The sequence below is a fragment of the Electrona antarctica genome (assembly GCF_951216825.1).
Source record: "Electrona antarctica genome assembly, chromosome: 24".
Lineage (NCBI taxonomy): Eukaryota > Metazoa > Chordata > Actinopteri > Myctophiformes > Myctophidae > Electrona > Electrona antarctica.
The window spans coordinates 5,957,686-5,983,420 of record NC_136803.1 but is presented as its reverse complement, the minus strand read 5'-3'; the positions used below and the strand labels follow the sequence as shown (position 1 = coordinate 5,983,420).

Genomic DNA, 25,735 nt, shown 5'->3' with positions numbered 1-25,735 from the left:
GTGGGCACCATAGTTATTTAGGCCTATAATTAACCACATTATTTTAAGATAATTAAAGCAGCGTCACAGTCTGTAAAAAGAGAAAGAAGCAGTGAATCACTCAATGATTTAATTTCTAAATCATTGTCTGTGTGCACCTGGATCCTATCCTGCACCTGGAACACTATTAAAGGTCCTAGTCCTAGAATGGCTGTGATATTACATACATTTCATATACAGGACACAGCCATAGGTCACTCCTATGGCTGTGTCCTCACATGCCCTCCTGTGTGTGTGTGTGTGTGTGTGTGTGTGTGTGAAATGTATGCAATATGACAGTAATATGCTTCTAGGGCTATAAAGGTCCTTTACTTTATAACTTTAAATGTCCTTGTCATTACACTTCTCAGATAGCACCCATACTCACTCAAACTTATCTCTCACACCTGACTCTCTTCTCCTCCAGGGTAGGCTAGCTAGTGTGTTAGTTGACAGTCACAGTCCATCTTGTTATTAATGTCAGCTGGTTATGGTAAAAACATAGTGAAAACCCAGTGAAAACCCAGCTGATACACACACTGATATTAATCCCTGGCTCTTCATTTGGTGACAAAATCAGATTATTTAATTTATAAACATCTGTTTTCACAGATCTCTCACTCTCAGACTGCTATTCCTGCTATTTAGTTTTTTTAGTCCCACCCACCTGTCAAACCTGTAATATGTTGACTAGAGTTGATTGACACCTGTCCTGTATGCCCATTTCCATTGCTTTGTTTGGAACCATCTGCACTTGGCGTAATCAATCAATCTGTAACTCTTGAGAGTGCACAAATAGAACCAAATGGAGCCTACCCTTACGGGTCCATTTTGTTCCATTGGTACACATTCAGAGTCATGGGGTCCTTGAAAATAAAAAGTTATGGGGTCCTTGAAAATAAAAGGTTTGAGAATCGTACTGTCCTATAGTGTGTAGTAAAACAGTGTCAAACATATTCTGAAGAAATCGTAGCCACTAGGCTATAATCCATGGACTATAGTCCATATAGTCCTATAGTCCATGGACTATATATAGTATATGGACTAATGGACTATAGTCCATGGACTATATAAAAAAAAAGCGTGACGAAAAACGTGACGAAAAAGCGTGACTATAGTGGACTATATATAGAAAATATACATTAACATGAATCCAACACAACTGTCAAAGTCTGTGGAGCCGATAAAGAAAGAAACAACAGGTGCAGCTTTCCCTTCAGGGGTTGCCCCCATAGAGTATATATATAAGGTCGCCCCCTGTCAAACCTGTAATATGTTGACTAGAGTTGATTAACACCTGTTCTGTATGCCCATTGCCCAGTGACATTGCTTTGGGGCGGCTGTGGCTCAAGAGGTAGAGCAGGTCGTCCAATGATCCATGGGTCGGCGGTTCGAATCCCGGCTCCTCCTGGCTACATGTCGAAGTGTCCTTGGGCAAGACACTGAACCCCAAATTGCTCCCGATGTGCTGGTTGGTACCTTGCATGGCTTCCGCCGCAATCGGTGTATGAATGTGTGTGTGAATGGGTGAATGTAATGCACAATCTATGTAAAGCGCCTTGGATAAAGGCGCTATATAAATGCACCATTTACCATTTTACCATTTGTTTGGAACCATCTGCACTAGGCATAATCAATGTTGTGTCCCGTTGTGTCCAGCAGGTGTCAGTGTTGTGATATGTTCAGTACCAGTTTGTGAATTTGGGTCAGCTCTGCTCCAGGGGCCTGTTTCACGAAACTTGGATAAACTAATTCAGGATTTAAACCAAAACCAAGCTTGTTAATGGCAGTTTGCACCCTTAATACGAGCGGTAATAATGCATTACCGCTCGCTTCTGTATCTCAGTATAGTTACTTACAATCTATCCCACAGACTTACTGATACGACTTATGCTTCTAAAATAAATATTGATGCTATAATAAAAGAGAGGGTATATACTCAATAGTACATAGTGTTGGATAGGATTTGAAAGGACTGTATTATATGGACTAGTTCTGTGTTAGTTGTGAGTCATTCGCCCCCGGGGCGTCGGTCACAACACACTGGACAGGAGAGTGAAGGGGGTTTATGGTAGTTTACTGTATAGTTGTAGGCACAGGCATACAGACATAGCATGGGGATGTAGATGGTACAGCACTGAGTGCGAATGATAATGTGCTTTCTGCAATAAATACAGACACGAAACAATAAGTATGAGTACAGAATTACCATACACTAAACAATATAACAGGATACTGGAGCACATTAATATCATCATAACATTAGTACACACCACACCTTTCCATGTAAGCTGCCCAATAAGATCAACCATGTATCAATGACTCCATTAATAAGTCTCTGCGGCCCAAATCTGCACTAAATTGTCTTAATTGAACATCCAAGGGCCGACCGCAGCTGCGGGACGTTGCGCAATGGCGGCGCCCGTGATATACACATGACCAAACAATTCACAGACCTAACGTGCTGAACAAGGAGCTTAAACATATAAATACACGTCGGTCCTTCCTAAATGCACTCTTACATGTTACGGAAACATAGGGAAATATAATGAAGTGACGTGCCAAAGGCACGCAATGTAGGACATTGAATGAAGGAACCAAGTAATCAATCACTGTCACTCAAACCAGCGACGGAATAAACATACAGAAACAGCGGTGACTAAACAGAATACAGAGATGACAGTCAGCAGGCATCACTGAACTAAATAATACACTTACAGTAGTCAAAGACGCACACTGGCACTGCAATGCTGCACAATGAAGAAAAGATTAGGAGACGAGTGAACTTGTGAGACTTGCATTCACCGCTCTGACTGGAATAATGACACACAATGCATTGCGCACTTAAGGTGACAGGTACATGTTTCTCTGAACAGTTAAGGTGGTAATCTTTGGAAAATTCTAACACAGACTGAATTAACTACCCGGAAAAAATATAGTCATATAGTTAACCACTACTCTTAACTTAAACTTCATAATGAAATCGTCATAATAATATAACAGAATTCTTAATATTGTAAGCTGCTTCACTTAACTCTGGCAGTGGAAACTGGTGCGAGCCGAGGAGCCTAACCAGTGTTTAACCAAAGTTGTGTTTGCTTTAAAACATTATTCAAGACACATTTCCACTGGTTGTTTATTTTATTGTTTTCTTCATAAAACACAACCACAGGCCTGTTATAACACATGGTTAAAAGCAACCCAGACATAGAAAACATTAAGCAGCAGTCCTTTAAAAGCAAAGCTTTACAAGTGCAATATTAGAATTGTTAAATACATAAAACACATCATTTCTTATATACAGAAGAAACATTTAGGTATGAGGCAAACAAAACCAATACAGGCTTTTGTGAAAATATGCAAAACGGATGCCGGCTAAATGAACCGAGGTTCGTTTGTTTAATTAAAGGATATTTCACTTAAAAAAATAATCTGGCCCTTTTATCATCTATGTACTCAGGCTTTTGTGAACATCCCAGACAGTTTTTAAGTTGCTCGATTCAGTATTTACCATTTAGATATTTGATATTCATTTCAGCTGCCCCACCCCCTTCCTATACAAACCCATTGTAACTTCATCCCATTCCATTTTAACCATTGAAAACACCCATCCTAGGCCTGTTCGGGAAATTTAACGTAAACAAGCAAGGAAAGTATTATGGTTCCAGGAGTGCCCGTTTTATTTCTTAGTCATATAATTCAACATTCTGTTATTCTGTGTTCGTGTAATGGGATGATCAATTAATGATCAATCCAAAAATATATGTTGTACCAGAATATGAGATGTAACAAATACAATTTTTTATTTGTTAAGGGGAATTTCAATGACTAATATTGTCCTAAGTGTCTGTGTTTTTTCGATTACTTTTTTCATTTATTTTTAATAATTATTCTTGAATTGTTTATGGATCCTTGTTCTTCTCATTTCCCCCCCAAAAATATATAAAAAAGTAATGGCACTAACACGGGCACCTCACATATTAGAAAGACAATATGGATCCTACAGTAACCACACTCATCAGGCAGCCTCTCTCAGAAGCAAAATAATCTACGTCCTACTGACTGAGAAACAAATCTTTATAACAAAGATTCAACAATGGTTTTGAGGTTCGTTTTCTGCTCGTGCCTGCCTTGGTTTGTGAACATCATGGGCAGTTATGAGTTCGATATAGGGTTGTCCCGATCAGATTACGTGATCAGAAATCGGGCCGATCACGTCATTTTCAAATGATCGGATTGGGAGCAAAAAAAAGAATGTGATCTGGACATCCCTAGTTCGATACTCCGTCTCATGTGATGGACTCCAACCGCCCTGCCCTGGACGACGCAGACCACTGGAGTTATTGTCCAAGTGTCCTTGAGCAAGACTCCAAACCAGTGTTGCCAACTCTTGAGAGAAATAAGCCAACACACCTCCAAAAACAAGCCCAAAACAAGCCAACTCTTAGCGAGAGAAATAAGCCAAATCTTCACTCGAAAAACAAGCCAAAACAATCCCAATAATATCGCCATATAATACTAGTAAATAAATATTTGATGCATTTATCTCATTATAAATACTATCTGTGTCTATAATTATTAATGTTTTGGTCATTTATTATACTATTCCACAATTGACGAACCATTCCATCCTTTCCAGGGTAGGTTTCAGTGATCCTTCCAATGGGCCATGTCTGATGCTCGGGGAAGTTGAGGGTCAACTATCATCACAACCTGACCCGAATCAAAGTTGTCCTCGTCAGTCTCCCATTTTTGCCTGGCCTGAAGATTTGGCAGGTAGAATTTGATAAAGGCTGAACAGAATTGATCAGCCAAGATGTGACTGTGACGCCATTTTCTTTTGCCAAGGAGTTCACTTGAACAATAGATTGCCTGGGGAAGAGAGGAGTCAGGCCGCCCCATCAACATGTTTGGTGTGACAGGGTCAGGGTCAGCAAGGTCAGAGGAAATGTATGCAAGGGGTTTTGAGTTACGAATACCTTCCATTTCAATCAGGACTGTGTGTAGCCCATGGAACGATGTACGATTGTCTCATACTTTGAGGTGCATTATTCAAAAAGGAGTAAGTAGGCCTATTGTGTAATAAAAATCACACCCGTGTGAAGTGAGGGGCGCTCTTCTTACAACATGAAAACAAACAATGGACAAAACAAACATTAAACTCTGTTCATTGTTAATGGCATTTAATGTTTGTTTAAGGAAAAAACAAACATTAAACCTCAAAAACTCAACATAAGATACAAATTAAAAACAATATATGTGAAGTTATAAAGGGGTGTTCACTTAAGCCTGAGTAGGCGATGAATTGACCGAAAGTTATTTTGAAACTGAAATATCCCTATTAAATTTGTTTAATTGAAGGTAAATTGACTTGGCTAGCACACAACATTTAAGTGCTATTCGTAATTTATAAAAATGAAATGGACCAGTGGCTTCCCTGCTACTGGCAGTAAAACAACACACAGTACATTATTACATATTTTAAACCATCAAAGGAGAATCTTATTCCATAGGGTTTACTGAATTATCATAGATAATCTAGCTACTAATTATTAAATCACAACAAAATGTTTCTATCAGTCAACAATTCATGTCAAAGCATAATCTCAGATACCTACTGTCTGACAGACATACATATACTCAATAAGCCTGCAATAAACCTTGTGATATTTAATGTTCGTGCAGTCATATACAGTAGTTATATTTGGCTACAATTACTGTAGAACAGTGGGTTTCAACCTTTTTCATATCAAGGTCCATTATTTATTCAGCATTTGAGCCACGGACCACCATTTGATGAGATTTAGCCTCTGAGAATATTTTAGAATCATAAGATTTTATCCACAATTCCATGCTGTATTGATGTTGGTAAGACCAAACCACACCAAAGGGTCGGCTTGGGACAAAACTGTTTTTAAGGTAGACCACACGGTCCACACCAATGCAACTCATTGCAGTTAAAAACAGTTTTGTCCCGACCCGACCCTTTGGTGTGGTTTGGGCTTTACGGGTCCATTTAGTTTCATATTACACTCTCAAGAGTTAAAGATCTTGGTTAGGAACTCTCCATTTTGCTGGGGACCACCTGGAACCCCCTCAAGGACCACTGGTTGAAAACCACTGCTGTAGAACTGACTTGTGTGACACAGCTGCACTTATTTATTAGATGACTTGACTTACTTTTTTTTTTTATATCGTTTCAGGTTCTGGTAATTAAATGCGTTTTCTTCATATGCATGTCTATATTCTTTTGTAAATCAGCTTTGCTGTCATTTATAACGAGATATTTAATGATCACCACCCAGTAATAATCAAACTACCATAGAATGAATGGACTTCTTGCTTAATTGGGCTAATGTTTAAATGTAGTAACTTAACTATAGATAGAGATAATATAGATGAACTATTAGCTGCTGACAGATCTTAACGCTGTCTCCTTAAAGCTGCTATAAGCAAAAATATGTCAAATTTAATTTAATGACCTGTTTTTTTGTATTCAGATAGCCAGCAATGGGTAAAACACTCAATGTAGTCTCTGTGACACATCTAGGGGGCCGCAATCTGCATTCAAAAACTTTCCTAGAAGCTTTGTCATTGGTCGATTTGCCTGTCTACTTCCTGATTGGTTAGTCATTTCGACCGGTTTTTTTTTGACCAATGCCAAAGCTTCTAGGAACATATTTGAATGCAGATTGTGCATTGTGGCCCCTAGATGTGTCACAGAGACTACATTTTTTGGGAGCGTTTTAGTCATTGCTGACATATTATTGCTCATAGCCACTTTAATACAATGACCAACCATCCAGATATAGATAATATGTAAATAGCCCCTAACCCTAATTCATACCAAGGTTCAGGTGTGTGATAATAAAAACACGTAAGAGGCATCTTGTGGCATTTCTTCTGTGATGACATTACTATTGGGGGTAGCCTACATATTCTGATATAAACATTACTATTGGTGGTAGCCTACATATTCTGATATAAACATTACTATTGGTGGTAGCCTACATATTCTGATATAAACATTACTATTGGGGGTAGCCTACATATTCTGATATAAACATTACTATTGGTGGTAGCCTACATATTCTGATATAAACATTACTATTGGGGGTAGCCTACATATTCTGATATAAATTCTGTTTTTTCATCTGCTCTCTGGACCTATAATCCCTTTTAAATGTAAATGCAATTTGAATAGAGCATCTCTCTCTTCCTCTGTGAGATCTTTTGATCATTGCCTGCCTGACTTTATTCATTTTGCCTTCTACTTCATCTAAAGTATTCTTGTTAGCTTTTACCACCATCTCCTGTGTTTTGAACAATAATATTTGCTCAGCTCACATCTCTAACATCAAAACGTACATACATGGGAAATTTGGTTAAATAAATAAATGATGCCGTTAAAAAAAAGCATATTCACTTGGCGTGAAAAACAAAAAAACGAAAGTGAAGGTCTAGATATATTTATATGTGATTTTGCTTGGTCATGTACAATTATTAATTATTATTATTAACATTATACCAGCATTTATGTTGTTCGAGTAGGCCTACAGTAAACGTTCAGTTAGTCCTGTTTGCAGGCAAAACTATTTAAATATGGGTTTAAAATGTCAAAAGGTGCTTTGATTTATCTCTCCAAACTCAGGCAGATGCTTAGTGAAGGGGTTTCCTTTACATTTTCCTTATTTGTAATAACACACTCGAGTCTATACCCTACATACGGTGGTGGAAAGTAACTAAGTACATTTACTTAAGTACAGTACTTAAGTACAATTTTGAGGTATTTGTAGGCTACTTTTCTTGAGTATTACCAATACTTTTACTACTCTACTCCACTACATCTGAGATGCACATATTGCACTTTCACTTCACTACAATTATATGAAAACGTTAGTTACTACACTTCAGCCCTGTATACATTTCCATTTGAAAATAGAACTACAAGCTCGCAATGTGTCGCATCGCGATGCATTGTGAGCTTGTGGCTTTGCTATTTTCAAACGATTGTTATACATTTGAAAACTTGAAATGGGACATTCTGTCTAATGAGTCTGCAAGTTTGCACTTTTGGTACTTTAAGTACTGATGTATTGATGCCAATACGTTTGTACATTTGAATTCTGGATGTTTACTTATAACAAAGTAGTTCTACATTGCGGTATTCATAGTTTTACTTCAGTAAAACATTTTTCCACCACTGAGTACTTTTTCCACCACTGCCCTACATACATGTATACAAGAACATAAACCAACAAGCGCACCTTGATGAGCAGTGTGACTCAGAGTTCTCAGACAAATGATTCTTCTGGTTCACCGGGGAGTCTCTGCGCGCCAACGGCTCGTCTGCTGAAGCGCTCCAGGTGCAAGGCGAGCTGCGGTGCCTCCGGCTCGGAGGACCGCCGCTGGGAGAGAAGGGAGGCGTGGCCATCCTCCTCCGCGCCGCTGAGGGAGAGCGTTTTGTTTTTCCTAAACATTGCGAGGGCCGGACTCGTCTGCCCAAAGACCATAGTCTGTGGCACAGCAAGCTTGAGCTCGTTTATGTCACTTCCTGCTGCTCCTCGGGCCCGGGTGTGCTGCTGCTGGCAGGCCTGGGTGTGGATGTCTCTGAGCTGGCGGACAGTTAGTTGGGAATGGGAGGGCTGAGGACAGGGTGCCCTCTGGAGGCTCCTAATGGAATGGGATGGCTGAGGACAGGGTGGCCCCTGGAGGTTCCCAGTGGAGGGCTGAGGACAGGGTGGCCCCTGGAGGTTCCCAGTGGAGGGCTGAGGACAGGGTGCTTGGAGGTTCCCAGTGGAGGGCTGAGGACAGGGTGGCCCCTGGAGGTTCCCAGTGGAGGGCTGAGGACAGGGTGGCCCCTGGAGGTTCCCAGTGGAGGGCTGAGGACAGGGTGGACCCTGGAGGTTCCCATGGGAGGGCTGAGGACAGGGTGCTTGGAGGTTCCCATGGGGGGAAGGAGAGCTGGAGGATTCAGGCTCTACGAGTGGTTGAGGCCCGCTGCTGGGGGTCTCCAGAATGACCATCCTCCCCTCCTCCTCCGGCTTGAGCTTCACGAGGTCGTCACCTTTTTCCGGGTCCCGTTTACTGGCAATGACAGACTGATCAGTGTGCCCTCCCTGTTTGCATGGTCCAGTGAAGGAGGGGGGGGGGAGAGAGATTATTTAAGATAACTTTACAGTGATGTGATGATACATGACGTAGATAATATATTTTAGCATTATGTACTTGTCGACTATCGTTTTGTGATTTTTGGCCACAGCGTACAAATATTTTAAAACAATAACCTGTAGCTAAAATGGTTTTGATTTAGATGTTAGTCCAAATCAACCAAATAAATGCCTTCATTAAAGGATCAATCAGTGACACAAATGTAAGCTAAATTCTATTCAGCTCATATTAGCTCAAGAACTAACAGTAACAGATACATGATTTGTAAAGTGGCTGTAGTATAGGTGTATTTATGTTACTGATCTTTGTAAACACTGTCTGGATTAAAACATGCATTTCTTTTGTGTTTATGATGGAGTAATTAAGTTCCAAAATAGAATCTATTTATGTCAATATAACGCTAATTTATACGTTCATAACATTCAATCCAGTCAATCTAAGATTTGTTAGAGTAGGCTACCATTAAAAACCTATGAGGCAAAAGCAAAACAGATAAGATTTTAATTATGCTTTAAGAAGCATGTAATGTGTCAAACTAGGGGATTTTCATGATTCTGAATCCATTCCAAGCATTACTTTTGCACGAAAAACACTCCTTGGGCACATTTGGGAAAGTGGCTATAGCCTAATTTAGCCCAATGAGTCCTCTCTTTATCTACTGGAGATGCGGAGTGCGACATGGATTTCTAAACAAATTCTTTCAACACAAAATACTGCCTATTCAGTTCAGGAGAGTTCGGAAAAAAGCATGAAAAGGAAAGGAGGGACATTTGTATTCGTTTCACCAGTAAATGATGTATTCATCGTCTGGAGAGGGCTGTTGCAGGGGCTGAAACCCCCTATGATGTCTATGTGTGCACGACGTAGCCTGGCTAATAAGCCAGACCGAATCAGCCGTTGGCAAAAATAAATTGCCTGCCGGCGGATTACGGTCTGGAGAGGCTCAATTGTACGCCCATTTCCTACACCAGAGAACTGGTGTGGCCAATCGGGACACGGTATGCAATATGGGCGGGCTTTGGTACAGTGACGTCCAATGCTTGAGACCTTTGACTGACAGTAGCTCTGACCAATTGCGTCAAAGAGAAAATGTTTGAACCCGCCCCCCGGGAAACAAGATCCATACACAGCATCTCCAGACTCAAATACCACACGACAGTGTGATTTGAGTCTGGCTTATTAGCCAGGCTAGCATTCATGGTCTGGAGAGGGCGGTTGCAGGGGCTGAAACCCCCTATGATGTCTATGTGTGCACGACGTGCAGGTGCCTGACTAGGAAAGTACATTCATGACAGTACATGAAATAAATTAATCATGCCTCTCGCTCACCCCCGTTCTCTCTCCGTCGTCTTCCTCCGAGCTGTCTTGCTCGCTCAGCGAGGGCCTCCGTACGTCCTTCAACCACGCATTAGGGTGGAGCCCCCTGCCGCTTTTCAACGTCTCCTTGGAAGGAAGCTCTCGGGGTGGCGGCGGGGGGGAGCCGTTTGGACCAGGTGGTCCCACGTCTGGAGGACCGGCACCGTCTTTTGGAACATTGTCAGAGACGGTTCCCGTCGAGGCCGTAGTAGGGGGGGAGGTAGACACGGACAGCATTGCCGTCTTCGCCAGGAGGAGGGGGTCTCGTTTGGCCTGCGAGGCCCCTTCGCGACACGTCGAGGGGAGGGAGTCGAGGGGAGAGCGTGTGGGAGGTGCAGGGGAGGTGCACGGAGAGGAGAGGCCGAAGGAGCTGCCGGCCTCGAGAGGGAGGAGCCTCGCGGCCAGAAGAGTCTCGGAGTCGGCGTGGGCTTGCGAGTGGTTACCGGCTTTGAGATGTTCTTCTTCATGGTCATCATTATTGCCATCTTCTCTGGAGAGGCACTGGCCACTTCCGATAACCTGTAACTCGGTGGCGTAGGCGATGGCCGGCTCTGAACACCTCCGGAAGCTGTAGCAGCGGTCCTCCGGGGAGGAGGAGAGGTCCTGGCTGCCGGTGGGCGATCCCTCCTGGCTGATGAGGGGGCCGGCTGGGTGTGCCGGTCTCCTGCCTCTGGGTCGGCCTGGCAGTAGGGATGTGGAAAAAGTGTCCAAAATGAAAATCAATTAGTATAATTCAATATTAACGATTCATCGATTTTTGTTTTTAACGTTCAATAATGAACCATAAAAAAAAGGTTAAATTGCGGAAATGTTTTTTTTTGTATTCTGTTATCCATCCACATCCATGTTGCCTCAATCAGGTTGTTAATAGCAGATAACATTACCAATCAACACCAATAATTCAGTGGTTTTCAACAATTTTCATATCAAGGTGAATTAAGTAATGTAGATGTTTAACAATAATTTAACTCTTGAGAGTTAAAGATCTAATATCTTTTTGGTTACCAACTCCCCATCATTTAGATGAGGACCACATGGAACTAGCCTTGCGTTGCGATACTAATATACCACTGCGCTGGGCTACGTGCCTCGGGGCATATGCATATGCAATAGGGGCGGGTTTAGTGTGGCTGCGCCAGGCTAACATGGAACCCCCTCAAGGACCACTGGTTGAAAACCACTGCAATAATGCAATGCAGGCACACTTTGGTAGGCCTGTAGCCCTGACCTGTTTGGATGGATATTCTTCTTCTTATACATGTATATATATATATTTTTGAATAATCGATTTTGATCCTATTAGCGATTAATCGGGCCTATATACCTACCTGGCGGTGGCAACTGCAGGAGACAGCGCTCCCTGGTGGCTTGGAGGGCGCGCGAGCGCTGCACGTCCGGGTCCGCGGCGTCCTGGTCGTTGTCGCTGAGCGTGAGGATGGAGTCCAGGCTTCCCTGCAGCGGTTTGTTTTTACGGCAGCCACCCCGTCCGGCCGGGAAGCTGGGCGAGCCGCCGCTGCCGCCGCTGTAGTCGTCCAGCTCGTTCTCCAGACTGTCGAAGGACGAGTCCATCAGCGGGTATGGCGGCCAGGGGTCTAAATGAGGAGGAATGGCGTAGAAATAAAATTAAACGAAGTGTAAGATATTTTCTTTGGTTAAAATAAGTGTTAAAAAAGCACTATATTGCGGAAGTTATTGCTATAGAGTGTCTGTTCAGTAACAGGAGTCTCTATGTCTCTCCAGCTTTTCATTAAACAGAAACTGCATTTTCAGGTCAGGATACCAATTTTAGCCAAACAGGATAGCGAACGCAGTCAGAATACAGATTAAACAAGTGTAAGTGATGACACAAAGAAATGAGCAGACAAAATTGGAACTGGAACACCATAAAAGGTAAGCTGATAATGGCTCCTCTCTCCTGATTGGCTGAAATTTTGTCACCTACCTGAACATTTATTTTCTGTTTATTAAAGAGCTGGAGAGACAGGGAGACCCCCGTTACTGAACAAACTATGATTACTATCAGAATATAGTGATAAAACTGTTTGTTGAAAAAAAAGAAAAAATAATCAGTTGTTACCTTATATTACCTTTAAATAATGATTGTCAATATTCGTTAACGCACAACAGATGTCCATATTCTGGACATATGTTGTCATAATTGACTAACATTTGGATGAAAATAGCTATTTTCACTAATATTACATTTTTGTAATATCAACATCTGAAAATAAAAAACATTAGTTATGGCTTTTATCACTCTGCTGTAAGAGTTACAATAGAATAGTACAATGCATGTCTCCAGTGATGACTTGTGTGTGGGAAAAATAACGTGTTTTAAACAATAAATGTGTACAAATGTATATTTGTGCATGCACTATGCAGTCGTCTTCTTTTCCTTTCGGCTTTACCCTGCAGGGGTCGCCACAGCGAACCATCTGCCTCCATCTCACCCTGTCCTCTGCCTCCTCTTCTCTCACACCAACTAACTGCATGTCCTTTTTCACTACATCCATAAATCTTCTCTTTGGTCTTCCTCTAGGCCTCCTGCCTGGCAGTTCCAATCTCAACATCCTTCTACCGATATAGACGAATTCAGAAACGGGTCTCATGGTCGCAGCTTACTTATTTCCTGTAGGCGGACTCGACATAGCTGCGGGGTTTAAACCCTCACCAGGCGCACCTCTTCTACTACAGTGAACGGTAGAGTGACTGGTGTTAGTCTGCCTCAAGTCAAACGTTACTCTTTTACCTGCTTTTTACTAACACTAACATTACAAAGATGCCCAGAACATCGAGATGAACCTGTTTAGTTTATGGCTGCTCCAACGGAAGTGGCAACATCAAAAAAACGGAATGTCAAAATATCCACCGCGGGGTCTGATACCAGAGCCATTGAGTAATGGTTGAGACAGTGAAAGGTCCTGAAAGATACATAATGTCAGTCTTACCCAATACCCAATCTTTCTGTTGTATGAACACATGGCTGCTGTACTTTATACCTCATACTAAGCATTTAAAGTATGAGGTATAAAGTGAGAAATACGTAAGCTGCGACCATGAGACCCGTTTCTGAATTCGTCTACTCACTATCCCTCCTCTGTACATGTCCAAACCATCTCAGTCTGGCCTCTCTGGCTTTATCTCCAAAACATCTGACATGTGCCGTCTGATGTACTTGTTCGTTCCTGATCCTATCCATCCTTGTTACTCCCAGAGAGAACCTCAACATTTTAGTCTCTGCTACCTCCAGCTCTGCTTCCTGTCTTTTCCTCAGTGCGACCGTCTCTAAACCATACAACGCTATGCATATACACTATGCAGTACCTGGTAGGGCATTCACTTCTAGTCATTTTTACTAGTTGACTAGTTGCCTAGTTTACTAGTCGACTAGTTGTTTAACTACCTATTATGTAAAAAATAAAATAAATTAAAAAAAAAAACTTTCTTTTTTGGGGAAATCAATATTTGTACATTGAAAAACTGTGTACATGGTGACTATAACTATAATCTACCTGATCTTGAGGCCTTCAAAATCGGGAACCCCCCCCCCCCCCCCTTTTTTTTAATTTTCTTATCAACTAGTCAACTAGTACCAACAAGGTCGACTAGTGGATTTACTAGTCGACTAGTAAACTAGTCGACTAGTTGCTTAATGCCCTAGTACCTGGTTGAATGTCCTTTGTGCTGTGACTCCGCGGAGGACCTCCAAACAACGTGGCGGGGTTCTGTCCTGTGATCTGCTGACAGTGGTCGATCATGAACTTGACCAAGTCACACACCTAGAGGAGACGAGAGAAATACTGTGTTAAAGTCAGGCTGCCTGCTTTAAAGGGATAGTTCAGATTTTTTTCTAGTTCAGAAGCTAATGTGGTTGGTCATAGAGAAACGGTGCGGACGGAGCAAGGCAATCTTATAGCGATATCAAACGCCTTAAGACGAGCCTACTCGTCAAAAGCGCTGGGAGCATTGCACAAAATGAATTCATCAGGACGAGTATACCTGTCAACGGGATCAAATGTGTTAAGAATAAATTAATCCACAAACGCCAGCAACAGCACAACACCATAGTTCCATGTGACCCTCTTGAACGAAAGTTGCGCTATATGGTAGAATTAGGTCAATACAAATTACGCTAATTTTAAATGGGACATTCTGCATAAGGTGTACTATACGTTAGGTACTTTAAGTACATTTTGATGCAAATCCTTTTGTACTTTTACTCAGGTACATTTTTAATTCCAGCTTTTACTTGTAACGGAGTATTTCTATATTGCAGTATTGATACTTTTACCTTTGAGTACTTCTTTCCACCACTGCTCACCTTTTTGGCCATCTCTCCCTCCAGTTGGGGACTACATGTCCCAGGAGGCCACAGCATGCTGGGAGCGATGCACACCGATAGGTTGAAACTGGTCATCTGGTTGTCCAGCGCGTTGCCCTGGATGCCGTTCAGCAGGCAGAGGAGGTGATGGAGCAACACAACGTTTTCTGTGGGCAGTCGCACAATCAGCCTGCAGGAATACAGACGTGGTGAAACACGGTATTCTGGGTTCCTGGTTTAACCTGCTATCCTGTAGTTTCAATGTACAGAAGGTTATGTAGGTAGGATGTTGCTCAGGTTCCTGGTTTACCTGGCATCCCATAGTTTCCTGAGGCACTACTCAGTACACTGCCCTCTCTGCATTCTAGGTATGTGTTTATTTAAGTCACGCTGGTAAAGAGCGTCCGCTTAAATGCCTGAATTGCAAAATGTACCATTTATTTGTATTTTCTGTTTCATAGCATATAGACTGTTCCCAAACCTTTCCATGTCAATTAACACTTTGATTGCTACAGAATCTCCCCAGGCCTATTTTGATGTTGCTACCGTTTAACATTGCACAAAGGCCTTGTTCGGGGGCCCACAGCAAAATGTTCTCTTATAGTGAGAATCACACGCATACATCAAAAGAAAGCTGAACTTGTCCACTTCAATTTAAAAAATACATTTTGATTTTACCATGTTCCATTCTGGAGATATTGACCTTTTTGCAACACCTGCATTTGCCTGGAAGTGGTTATTTTGAACAGCGAGCAGAGTTATGGATGGTTTAAAGTCAGAGACATTGACAGGCAGATATAAAATTGAACCCAATAAATATCCTATACATCCTATACACCGAATGAAAGCCCTGAATGTGTACTTTTACGAGGAAAACGGTACACATTGATCCCATCTACAGTTAGACAGTAATTGGTTATTGAATGCAGCTTGTGCCCACCAGATAACTTCAGAGAAGACATGGACGTGAACTCCTCAATATTCACAAAATAAGGCCTATAGCGATAAATACTATATACCGTATGAAACAGAAGACTCTCTGCTTTCATAAGAAAAAAACTTCTACTGTAGTAATAATAAAAATCAGACCCATGTGAAGTGAGTGGTGCAACTCTGTCCCATATTCTGTTCTCTGCTTATTCAATACAGCTCGCTATATACGGACTGAGGCAGAAAGTCATGTAAACCTTTTATTTACAGTTTGGTCTGTAAACTTCTACTGTAATAATAAAAATCACACCCCTGTGAAGTGAGCGTTGCAACTGTTCTGTACTTATTCACTACAGCTCGCTATATACGGACTGAGACAGAGGGCCCTATTATGCATGTCTTAAGTACCAGGTCTTATTACTTAACTTAAGACCTGGAGGCGTGATCAATGCCATTTGGCTATTCTGAGTGGCCAAACAGCATTGACCACGCCTCCAGGTCTTAAGTTAAGTCATAATACCTGGTACTTAAGACACGCATAATAGGGCCCAGAAAGTCATGTAAACCTTTTATTTACAGTTTGGTCTGTAAACTTCTACTGTAATAATAAAAATCACACCCCTGTGAAGTGAGCGGTGCAACTGTTCTCTACAGTTGCGCGGTGCAACTGTAGAGAACAGTTGCACCACAGTAGTATTGCACCTACAATACAGTAGTATTGTAGGCTCGGGGATCGTTTGGTCGCTACAGTATGAAGAAGGAAACATGCATCTGTCCATGTGTGTTGCAGACGTTATGCAATGCCGATCCGGTGCATATGTGTTTAGGCAGCGTTCCGTTCATCATGTTTTTTTCCGAGAGACAGAGCCCCCATCTCGCAAGATCCTCCTCCTGGAGAAACAGGAGGGGAGGGGGGAATCGAGTATTATAGTGTTGGGTGAAATGTCCGAGGTGGGGGAAAGCCTGGTGAGGCGAGGTTAGGTGAAATTTGATTCTTTTCACACACCGACTAGATCATTGCATGGGCGCGTCCATTTTACACTGGCTTCTACACGTAAAGCGGGCCGCCCTCCTGTTTTCAGGAGGGGAGGGTTTGTTTTTTGTTTTTTTCTGATCACGTGAGCGGGACTAAGCAGCAATGACAGGGGGATGGTTCTTCATTGTCCGGGTGGGTAAAAAGATGAATGAAAGTATGCTATAAAAAAGTGATTAAAACGTATGGATACGTGGTTAGCGCCGGACGCTTGATTAATTAATAACGTATGGATACGCGGTTAGCGTTCGCTGTGTTAAGGAGGACCCCCTTTTATAAGCATTACCTCTGGCTGCATCTACCGCTGTTGCGAAATGGTAAATGAAGAGCTGAACAACTGTTAGCGTTTTTCCTTAACTTATCGTGATCTGATTAAAAATGATTACAATGTCTCTGACATACTGTATACAGCTCAATATGTCGTCGTTATACATTATAAGCCCAACCTTATAACAATGGTGTGGGGTGTGTGTGTGTGTGTGTGAGAGAAAGATGACCACTGCAGCCAAGGCCACAACTAATACTGACTTCATATGCCCTCACTGCAATAAACCATGTGGCGCTCGGATTGGACTTCAGTCACCTCAAAACTCACCAGAAGAAGAAGTAGAAGTCATCATCGGATACGATGGACTACCATAAGCAAGCAAGTGTGTGTGTGTGTGTGTGTGCAACTGTGCATGCGTGCATGCAACCTTTGTATATCCTGTGCCTGTTCCTCCACTCCCTGGCTTTGGTCCAATATGTCCATCCACTCCTCGTAGCGGTCGGAGCACAGCAGGCTTCCTGGGATGTTGCGCAGGAAGTCCTGTGGAGTATGACTCAGAATCATCTTTATTGTCACATCACAGTTTTAAAACAAGTAAACAAGCCAAGGGTGGCAGAGATTAGCTGCCCACAGACGGACACACGGACGGACGGAGTGCAAAACATACTCTCCCCCCATGCCTTTGGCCTGGTGGATTCAAAAAGTGTGTGGAATTATGTTTTGTGCATAGAAAGGGAAGGAGAGAGAGGGGAGGGGGGGGGGGGGCATAAGGAGATCAAGGAGATCAAGGCAGGGAAGAAGAAAGTTTGAGGGCTTTTACCACAAAAAAACGTTTCAGATATTTAGAAGCTTGTTCCGCAAAGAGCACCCTCGTAGGGTCTTTCTAGGGTTATTTAAAACACAAGTAAGGGGTTTCGGATATTTACAAGGATTGATTCACAAACGGCACAACCGCAGGGTCTCTCTCAGCTTATTAACATGTTTAACAGCCGTACAACTGAGGGGTGTCTATGTACGTACGTACGGTCATCACCACGGTGTCACATCTCATTATCGTTTTAACCACACCAACTGTAAAAAAAAATACATAATCTAACATTGAACATTTTGTCTGTGTTATATTTATCAACGAAAGGCATGCTCTGGTGGGACATCACACCATCTTCTTATCAGTTGCCTTGAAAGGTGATTGTGAACAACACCTGACCGATTAAGGGCTTCTTGTGTTCCAAATGTCTATCTCTCTTCCTGAATGTTCAAAGCTGCCAAGAAAAAGGTGCTTGAGGGAGTTCCAGGGGGACCCCAGCTAAATGATAGCTAGGAAGTAACTCAGAGAGGGTACAATGGAACCAAATGGACCCGTTACGGTCCATTTGTACACTCTCAGAGTTAAATTAACTTCGCTTTTACAATATACATTGGGGTCCCAGAGATAGAAATGGGGGACCATAGCCTAATTCAGGTCAGTCTGGGGGTCCTTGAAATGAAAATGGTTGAAAATCACTGCTAGAGCCGTAAAAAAATCTTCTCTTATGGGGTCCTTGGCATATATTTTCAAATGGGGGTCCGCAGGCAAATTTTTTATGGAGGGACAGACAGTAGGCTGACATGCAGGAAATGGGGAGAGAGATGGGGGGAAGACATGCAGTAAAGGCCGTCGGGATCGGGAGTCGAACCCACGGCACACCGCCAGACTGGATTACCAGCCAAGGTGCCTGAACCGCTGAGCCACGGCCGAGGCCAATTTGGGGGTCCTTGAACAAACAAAGAGGTAGGCGCGCACACCAGTAGTAGGGAGGTGCTGACCGCAGGAGATAAAACTTGAAAAAAGGAAAAAGAGGCCGCACAGCTCATATAGTCACGATGCAAGAAACTTTTATTGAACCGACGTTTCGGCAAACAGGATGCCTCTTCAGGCGCCTGTGACTGCGGGCTGTACGGCCTTCTTTTCCTTTTTTTCAAATTTGGGGGTCCTTGACATGAAAAGGTTTGAGAACCACTGCACTAATAGCCATGCACTGTTCAGTGAATCCATGCATGTCCTTCTATGAATGAACGTATGTGTCGTTAGGTAATAGGTTAAAAAAAAAAACACTGGTGTTTGTATGACTCGCTGTCATCCGTCCAGATTATAATGGAAATGGATATTAATCCAGATTATGTTTTAAAGACCACCATTGTTATGAACAGCCTGTTCTAGGGCCGAGGACTAAAATAGGATCGGATTAAATAATGCTGTTACACAAAAGGAGGAACCACACACACACACACACACACACACACACACACACACACACACACACACACACACACACACACACACACACACACACACACACACACACACACACACACACACACACACACACACACACACACACACACAGTTAAGTGTATGCACTTTAAAGCATGTGTGTACTGTACACATGATACACTTAAATATGCAGAAATATGCACACACAGAACGAGGGCACAGCTTAACACAGTCCTCAACAACGGTAACAATAACCTTGACCTTTAGCCTTATGGATGCAGAATGCAAACCACTTAAAGCCTATATATACTTTGTTGTACATCAATAGCCAAAACAGCCGATCTACAAGCTCTGTGGCGATATAGATCACAAATGCACCTATTTTTGAGTGGTGTAAACCACTCCTACGACTGGCTTTGTTAGTTTACGTGTCTGTCTGTCTGTGCTAAAAAAGCATGAGCATGGTTGATGCTGATTGGTTGATGCTGATTTCATTACGTCAGACATTACGTCAGACCACAGCTGATCAGGCTATATAAGACCTTACACCACTCAGTTCACACGGGTGTGATTTTTTGCCAATTGTTTGACTATTCTGACCAAATGTCACACAACCACCATGCCCAACGTGAGAGCGTTCATGTGGGTGGGCCACCAACGTGAGACAGCTAGCGTTCACGTGGGTGGGCACATGCAAGCTTGTTCAAGGTCATAATGAAGGACATGGCATAATAATGAAGTGTCATTGACAGGGAGAGAGCGAGGGAGAAACTATTCTAAAAAACATTAATATTATTAAGTACAATTATTAGGTATTTGTACTTTACCAATTTCCAATAATATATATAAATATTACTAGTTAGTTCATAGATTTTTATTATTATTACAAAATAGACATTAACCACTTCAGCCCCATATACATTTCGGCCATTTGAAAATAACCGATCTGCTATTATCAAAAGATTTTTAGACATTTCAAAACTTAAAAGTTAGTTCATTTCATACCAATACTTTGTACTTTTACTCAAGTCAATTTTTAATTCCGGACTTTTACTTGTAACAGAGTATTTCTACATTGCAGTATTGACACGTTTACTTAAGTAAAACATTTGAGTACTTTTTCCACCACTGATTCAAATTTAAAATTGTGCTACTGTTATCTACAAATGCTATCAACATTGAGTTTGAGTTTCTTCTTGCAGTGGTTATTATTATTATTAGCAGTACCTTGAAGACCCCAGAGATGATGAACACGTGGTCCCTGGTCAGAGGGAGCTGTGAGAAGCCAGAGTCCAGCGAGTCCCTCAGCTCGCGGACGGCCTTGGCCCCGGCCGACCGACGGAAGATCCCCCGCGTCCAGGAGCCCTCGTGGTACAGGAACACCAGCATGTCCTGTAGGAATGCAGAGAGAAAAGAGCGACATCAGAAGGTCCTGGGTTTGATTCCCGCTCGGGATGCTGTGGGTGCTGGCGGCGTGTTTCATCCTCCTCAGTGCCAATACCCGAGGCGGGGTTGGCGAAAGGGCCTTTCTGTGTGGAGTTTGCATGTTCTCCCCGTGTCCCCTAGGGACACGGGGAGCATTACATGCAGTAATCCTGGTCTCTAAACTGCCTCCCCCTGGCCATCCGGGGCGCCTGATGGAGGGGAAAGGAACTGGTTGGAATAACGTGTTCCTTCCACACGCTACGTCCAACCAGGGAAACTCCCCCCTGTCAGGTGCAAAGGAGCAACTTGGACACTCAGGCATGAAGGAAGCATGAGTTCAAGTCCGTTGCTCTCCCCATGTCCCCCATATATGGGGACTAGGTTGGCGGAGGGTGTGTAGAGCCCAGGATCACATTAGATAATTGACACAGGGGTGAAAAATGGGTTACAAAATCGTGGGATAAATATTATAGAAAAAAAAAAAGAAAAGAGCGACATCCAGTATAGTACAGTTTACTGTTAACAGTAACAAACTTTTTCAGAGTATTTAACCCAATATCTTGGCCATTACTAGGCATATATAACAATCATTCAGCGCAATAATGAGTCTCTTACTCCTACAGTTATGCGCAATGCCCAAAGACTGGCAGTGGAGCAACAATAAAGTTGATTTGAAAAACTTAAAGATATACATATTTTTTTCATACAGTCTAACCAACATGATATTGAGGCGGCATCGACAACTTTAAAACATTTGTTTTAGAAGAAAAAAAATCACACCCGTGTGAACTGAGTGGTGCAAGGTCTTATATAGTCTGATCAGCTATGTCAGTGACGTCACATACTAACCATAGCAACCATGCTCGTTTTTTTGGTTGCTAACCATAGCAACCATGCTCATGTTTTTGGTTGCTAACCATAGCAACCATGCTCGTTTTTTTGGTACGAACAAACACGGGTACAAAGCCAGTTGTTGGAGTGGTTTGCACCACTCAAAAAGCCTGGGCAAACGAGCCAGAAAAGTGAACCTTGAACTTCGCTAACCAACAATGGAGTGTCGCTCCAAATTTGGTGTTGTCAGTGTTCTCCGCTGTGTTCTATCGGGGAGGGGAGGACTCGAGGAGGGGGCTGAGGGCACACAGATCGGTGAACCAATAGGATCTACCGGCTGTTTACGCCAGCTACAGCTACAAAGCTACAACAAAGTTGAGCTGGTTTCAACTTTAGCTACAAAGATACAAAGCTACAAATACGCTGTGTAGCTTTGTATCTTTTGCATCTGCCAGTGTGAACACAGCAATAATAGTCACTTAAATTACGTCAGTCCATTGCAGCCGCTCACCATGATTGGCTGAGGCAGAGCGTCCTCCAGACAAACGGAGCTCAGCGGTTGGCCAAAGAGGCAGCCGGAGGCGGGACTCGAGAGGGACATGGAGGAGTCGTCGAGCTGAGAGGAGGAGCCTTTCCAGAAGGCCCAATTGATGATCGAACGCTTCCTTTTGAAGGGCTTCTGAGACAATTCTGAAAATAACAAACGCAATATCCTGTTATTTTTTATTTGATTTTATTCCTAAGGTCATTGATTTTATTCCTAAAGTGTAGTATAGCATTGTCATGGTTTAGTCTACAGTTTAAGTTTGTGTCCAGGTAGCTCAGTCGGTAGAGCTCTCCCCTTTGGACCACAAGGTCATGGGTTCGATCCCGGGCACCGCCATCTCAGCGTATGAGTAGCACGGCTTGGGGGTGGCAAGTCATGCAGGAAGTACTGGGAGCTGATGGTAGGTGTGGTGGTCCACCTCGGAATCAAATTCCTAGGAGTCTATAGTGCGTTGTAATGGGGACAGACTCCCACGTGTTACCGGCTGATACCGACAATAAGCCACTCCCGATCTACTTCTAAAGCGATTTACAATCAATTGTCCCAAACTGCTATGGTCCAATCACAGCTAAGCATAACATGGGTTAGACAAACCTTACACCCATAACTCTTGTGTACAAACTGAACCAAATGCCGCAGTAACGTACATTCGTACACTCTCAAGAGTTACAGATCCTTAGACCTCACTTTGAGAAGGTAATGCCAAGCCAGAGTAATTGTCACCTGTTCATTTCCAAAGCTAGCTGTGTGACAATCAGCGGAGAGGAGAAACATCCAACTCTCCTTTTAAACTACTTTGTAAAAAAGTACCTCTGAGCAAGGCATCAAGTCTCAAACTGCTCTGGTTAGGGATGCCCCAATCGCGTGTTTTTTTGCCCCCAGATCCGATTCCGATGATTTGATTTGGACACTTTTGCCATATCACAATAGTACAATATAAAACATCACAGACAATATCCAGTCTAATATCATGATATGGATAAAATATTGATACTAGGGATGTCACGATCACATTTCTTTTTTTTCCCCAATCCGATTCCGATCATTTGAAAATGACGTGATTGGCCGATCACGGCACAACCCCAGCTCTGGCGTAACTGGACAATAGGAAGTCTGTAACGGAGTTGTAAGTCTATGAAATCACCTATGGCTTCATGCTGCTGTGATGCGGGGCGCCGCTTCAGAATGAACTGGCACTGCTTGTTAGCCTGCAGCAGCAGCTCTGCCTGCACCGCCATCTGTCTGTCGGGGGTCAGTACTGCGTCCTTGTTACCCTGAGACGGCGGCTCTCTCACATGACCCATCTGGATACTGAAGGGAAACTCGTGACCTGGTGGAGGAGAGGAGCGACAACATGGTGTCAGAGACAAGGAGACAACAGAGAGACAAAGAGGGAGGAATAACCCATTGGGACCAGATTCTACAAAATGTCTTCTAATGTTTCTATATCAGTGGTTCTCAAAAATGTTCATATCAAAGACCCTCAAAATGATATGTTTCATGTATGATATGTATATGGACGCGAATGCCCATCTCAAAATATTTTTGTTCCAGGGCAGGGACCCCCAGAAGCAAATATTTGAGTTAAAACCGTTCGCTGTGACAGGATAGATATTCAAAGATTTGCACACGTTTTCAGGATTGTTAAAACAATAGCAGATCTACAAGCTATGAGTCGGTGCCACTGAAATTTTCTGACGAGCCAAAATCATTTCGGCACCAGAGCGGTATTTCCTCATTCATTCAGCCCAGCTTCGAGTTCAATTTGTCTGCCTTGAAGACAAGGAGGAACAGGTAGTTTGGAAGAGACCAGCCAACTTCCAAATGCTTGTGGCTGGAAGGTGAGCTCCGCAGAGCGGGCAGATCTGGCTGCAGTGTTGTTGTCCTCCACCCTCCTCTCACACTCCTCTCACACTGTTTACTTGTGTATTTGAGATTATGTAATGGGTACTGTAATTTTGCTATTATTAGAATGTATAATGTTTTGTTTGATTGGGTGTTTTTTTTTTTTAAACTAAATAGTATTTTTTAGAAAAGTCTCCTGTGGACAAGTGGTGAAAATTAGCACATGTGCTAACACACTGTAAATGATGCATCTACAATTTGTACAACTGTGCAATGAGCAATGTAATTGTTATGTCCATATCAAATAAATAAACATAAACATAAACTCGTTCTCAACAATAAAACAATTACTGTCTAAAATAATTACAAACCTATACTAGGATACACAAATAAACACGCACCGCGACAGTGAGGGTCAGTCAGATACTGTATCCACGTTGCGAAGCTCATTTACCAGCCACAAAACTCCAATATTTAAAAGCAACTTCAGCGCTAGCTGTGAGAGAGTATGAATTGACTTTTCTAGAGGCTAACTTAAGTCGGCCCTAGACCTTTCCAGAACCGACTATTGTTCGGGACTAAATAGGAGTATGAATCAGCCCTTAATGGGATAATAGAGTCTATATTCAGTCCTATAGGAACTGAATATAGGGATTAAACAAATCTAATCTCTCCGGATAACAAAATGGAGGACCCTCAGAAAGGTACTGGACATCATGAACAGTAGGAGACTCACTGACCAATCAAAGGGTAGGGCGCGTTGTCCCTCTTTGAGAAAACCCACAGCTGGTAGTCTTTCACGTTGCCCTAAGAAACAGAGGTACTTTATTAAAAACAACAAGCAGTGGTGGATAGCAACTAAACAACTGGAAATGTTGCATTGTGAAATGTTCTAAAATTAATTTAGAACATATTCACTTGAGTATACACTGTCCACCACTGAAAACAACAACAAGGAACTATTTTAGAAACTGGGACAGGGTGTAATTAGGGAAATTTAGCTAAATCAACTCTCAATTTGTTCCAAGCCAAAACTCCCTTGGGAAACTTTGTGACAGCTGCTGAAAGTTGGGGTACCACTAACAACTTATATAAGGCAAAATGTACAAGATTTCATCTGCTTTAAGTAGCATGTGACGGGTCAATCTAGGGGGTTTTCATGATCCTGAATCCATTGCAAGCATTTGTTTTGCACGAAAAACACTCCTTGGTCTAAAAACGGCCACAGCCGTCATCACAAATGTGATGAGGTCGTCGAATTTGGAAAAGTGTCTATGGACGTTTATAGCCCAAGGAGTCAGTCCTTGGGTCCAGTTAACAGTACAGGTAAAGGTTATAGTTAACAGTACAGGTAAAGGTTATGCTAAAAGAATAACAAAAAGCCGAAGGGGGCTTTCTTTCCATTTGGATTTTAACCCCCGGTCTCCCACATGAACCACTGCTCTACCAATCATCCAAAAGGGAATTCCCTGGTGGTGAATCGATGTAACCTCTTCTTGAGCCCAGGTTGATGTAACCTCTTCTTGAGCCCAGGTACTCACCGCGATGCCAAACTGCTGTAGGGCCAATCGGACCACCTCATTGGTTGAATCACAGTTACTGACTGCAAGGGTTTTGATCTGAACCAGGAAGAAGATATAATATAACAGCATTGAATAGCGGCTTGATAGGGAACTCTGCATCGAAGCCAATAGAACCGAGCATAATGTCTACAATACTACACAGTCACACATGCT

At 42.6% G+C, this 25,735-nt stretch overlaps 1 protein-coding gene across 1 annotated transcript in view; it reads right to left on the bottom strand.

Moving 5' to 3' along the window:
* Positions 1 to 8,312: 8,312 nt before the first annotated feature.
* The window catches only part of LOC306917188 (rho GTPase-activating protein 20-like), a gene marked incomplete at its 3' end in the record, with an annotated part of 37,781 nt that continues 20,358 nt past the window's right edge, over positions 8,313 to 25,735 (bottom strand). Inside the window, exons 7-17 of the mRNA XM_079495321.1 lie at positions 25,541 to 25,618; positions 24,740 to 24,806; positions 23,299 to 23,484; positions 22,119 to 22,297; positions 20,579 to 20,743; positions 17,525 to 17,637; positions 14,867 to 15,056; positions 14,210 to 14,324; positions 11,874 to 12,137; positions 10,519 to 11,225; positions 8,313 to 9,137 (exon numbers count right to left, since the gene is read on the bottom strand). Coding sequence (XP_079351447.1) covers positions 8,313 to 9,137; positions 10,519 to 11,225; positions 11,874 to 12,137; positions 14,210 to 14,324; positions 14,867 to 15,056; positions 17,525 to 17,637; positions 20,579 to 20,743; positions 22,119 to 22,297; positions 23,299 to 23,484; positions 24,740 to 24,806; positions 25,541 to 25,618 — 2,889 coding nt within the window. The remainder of the gene's footprint in view (positions 9,138 to 10,518; positions 11,226 to 11,873; positions 12,138 to 14,209; positions 14,325 to 14,866; positions 15,057 to 17,524; positions 17,638 to 20,578; positions 20,744 to 22,118; positions 22,298 to 23,298; positions 23,485 to 24,739; positions 24,807 to 25,540; positions 25,619 to 25,735) is intronic.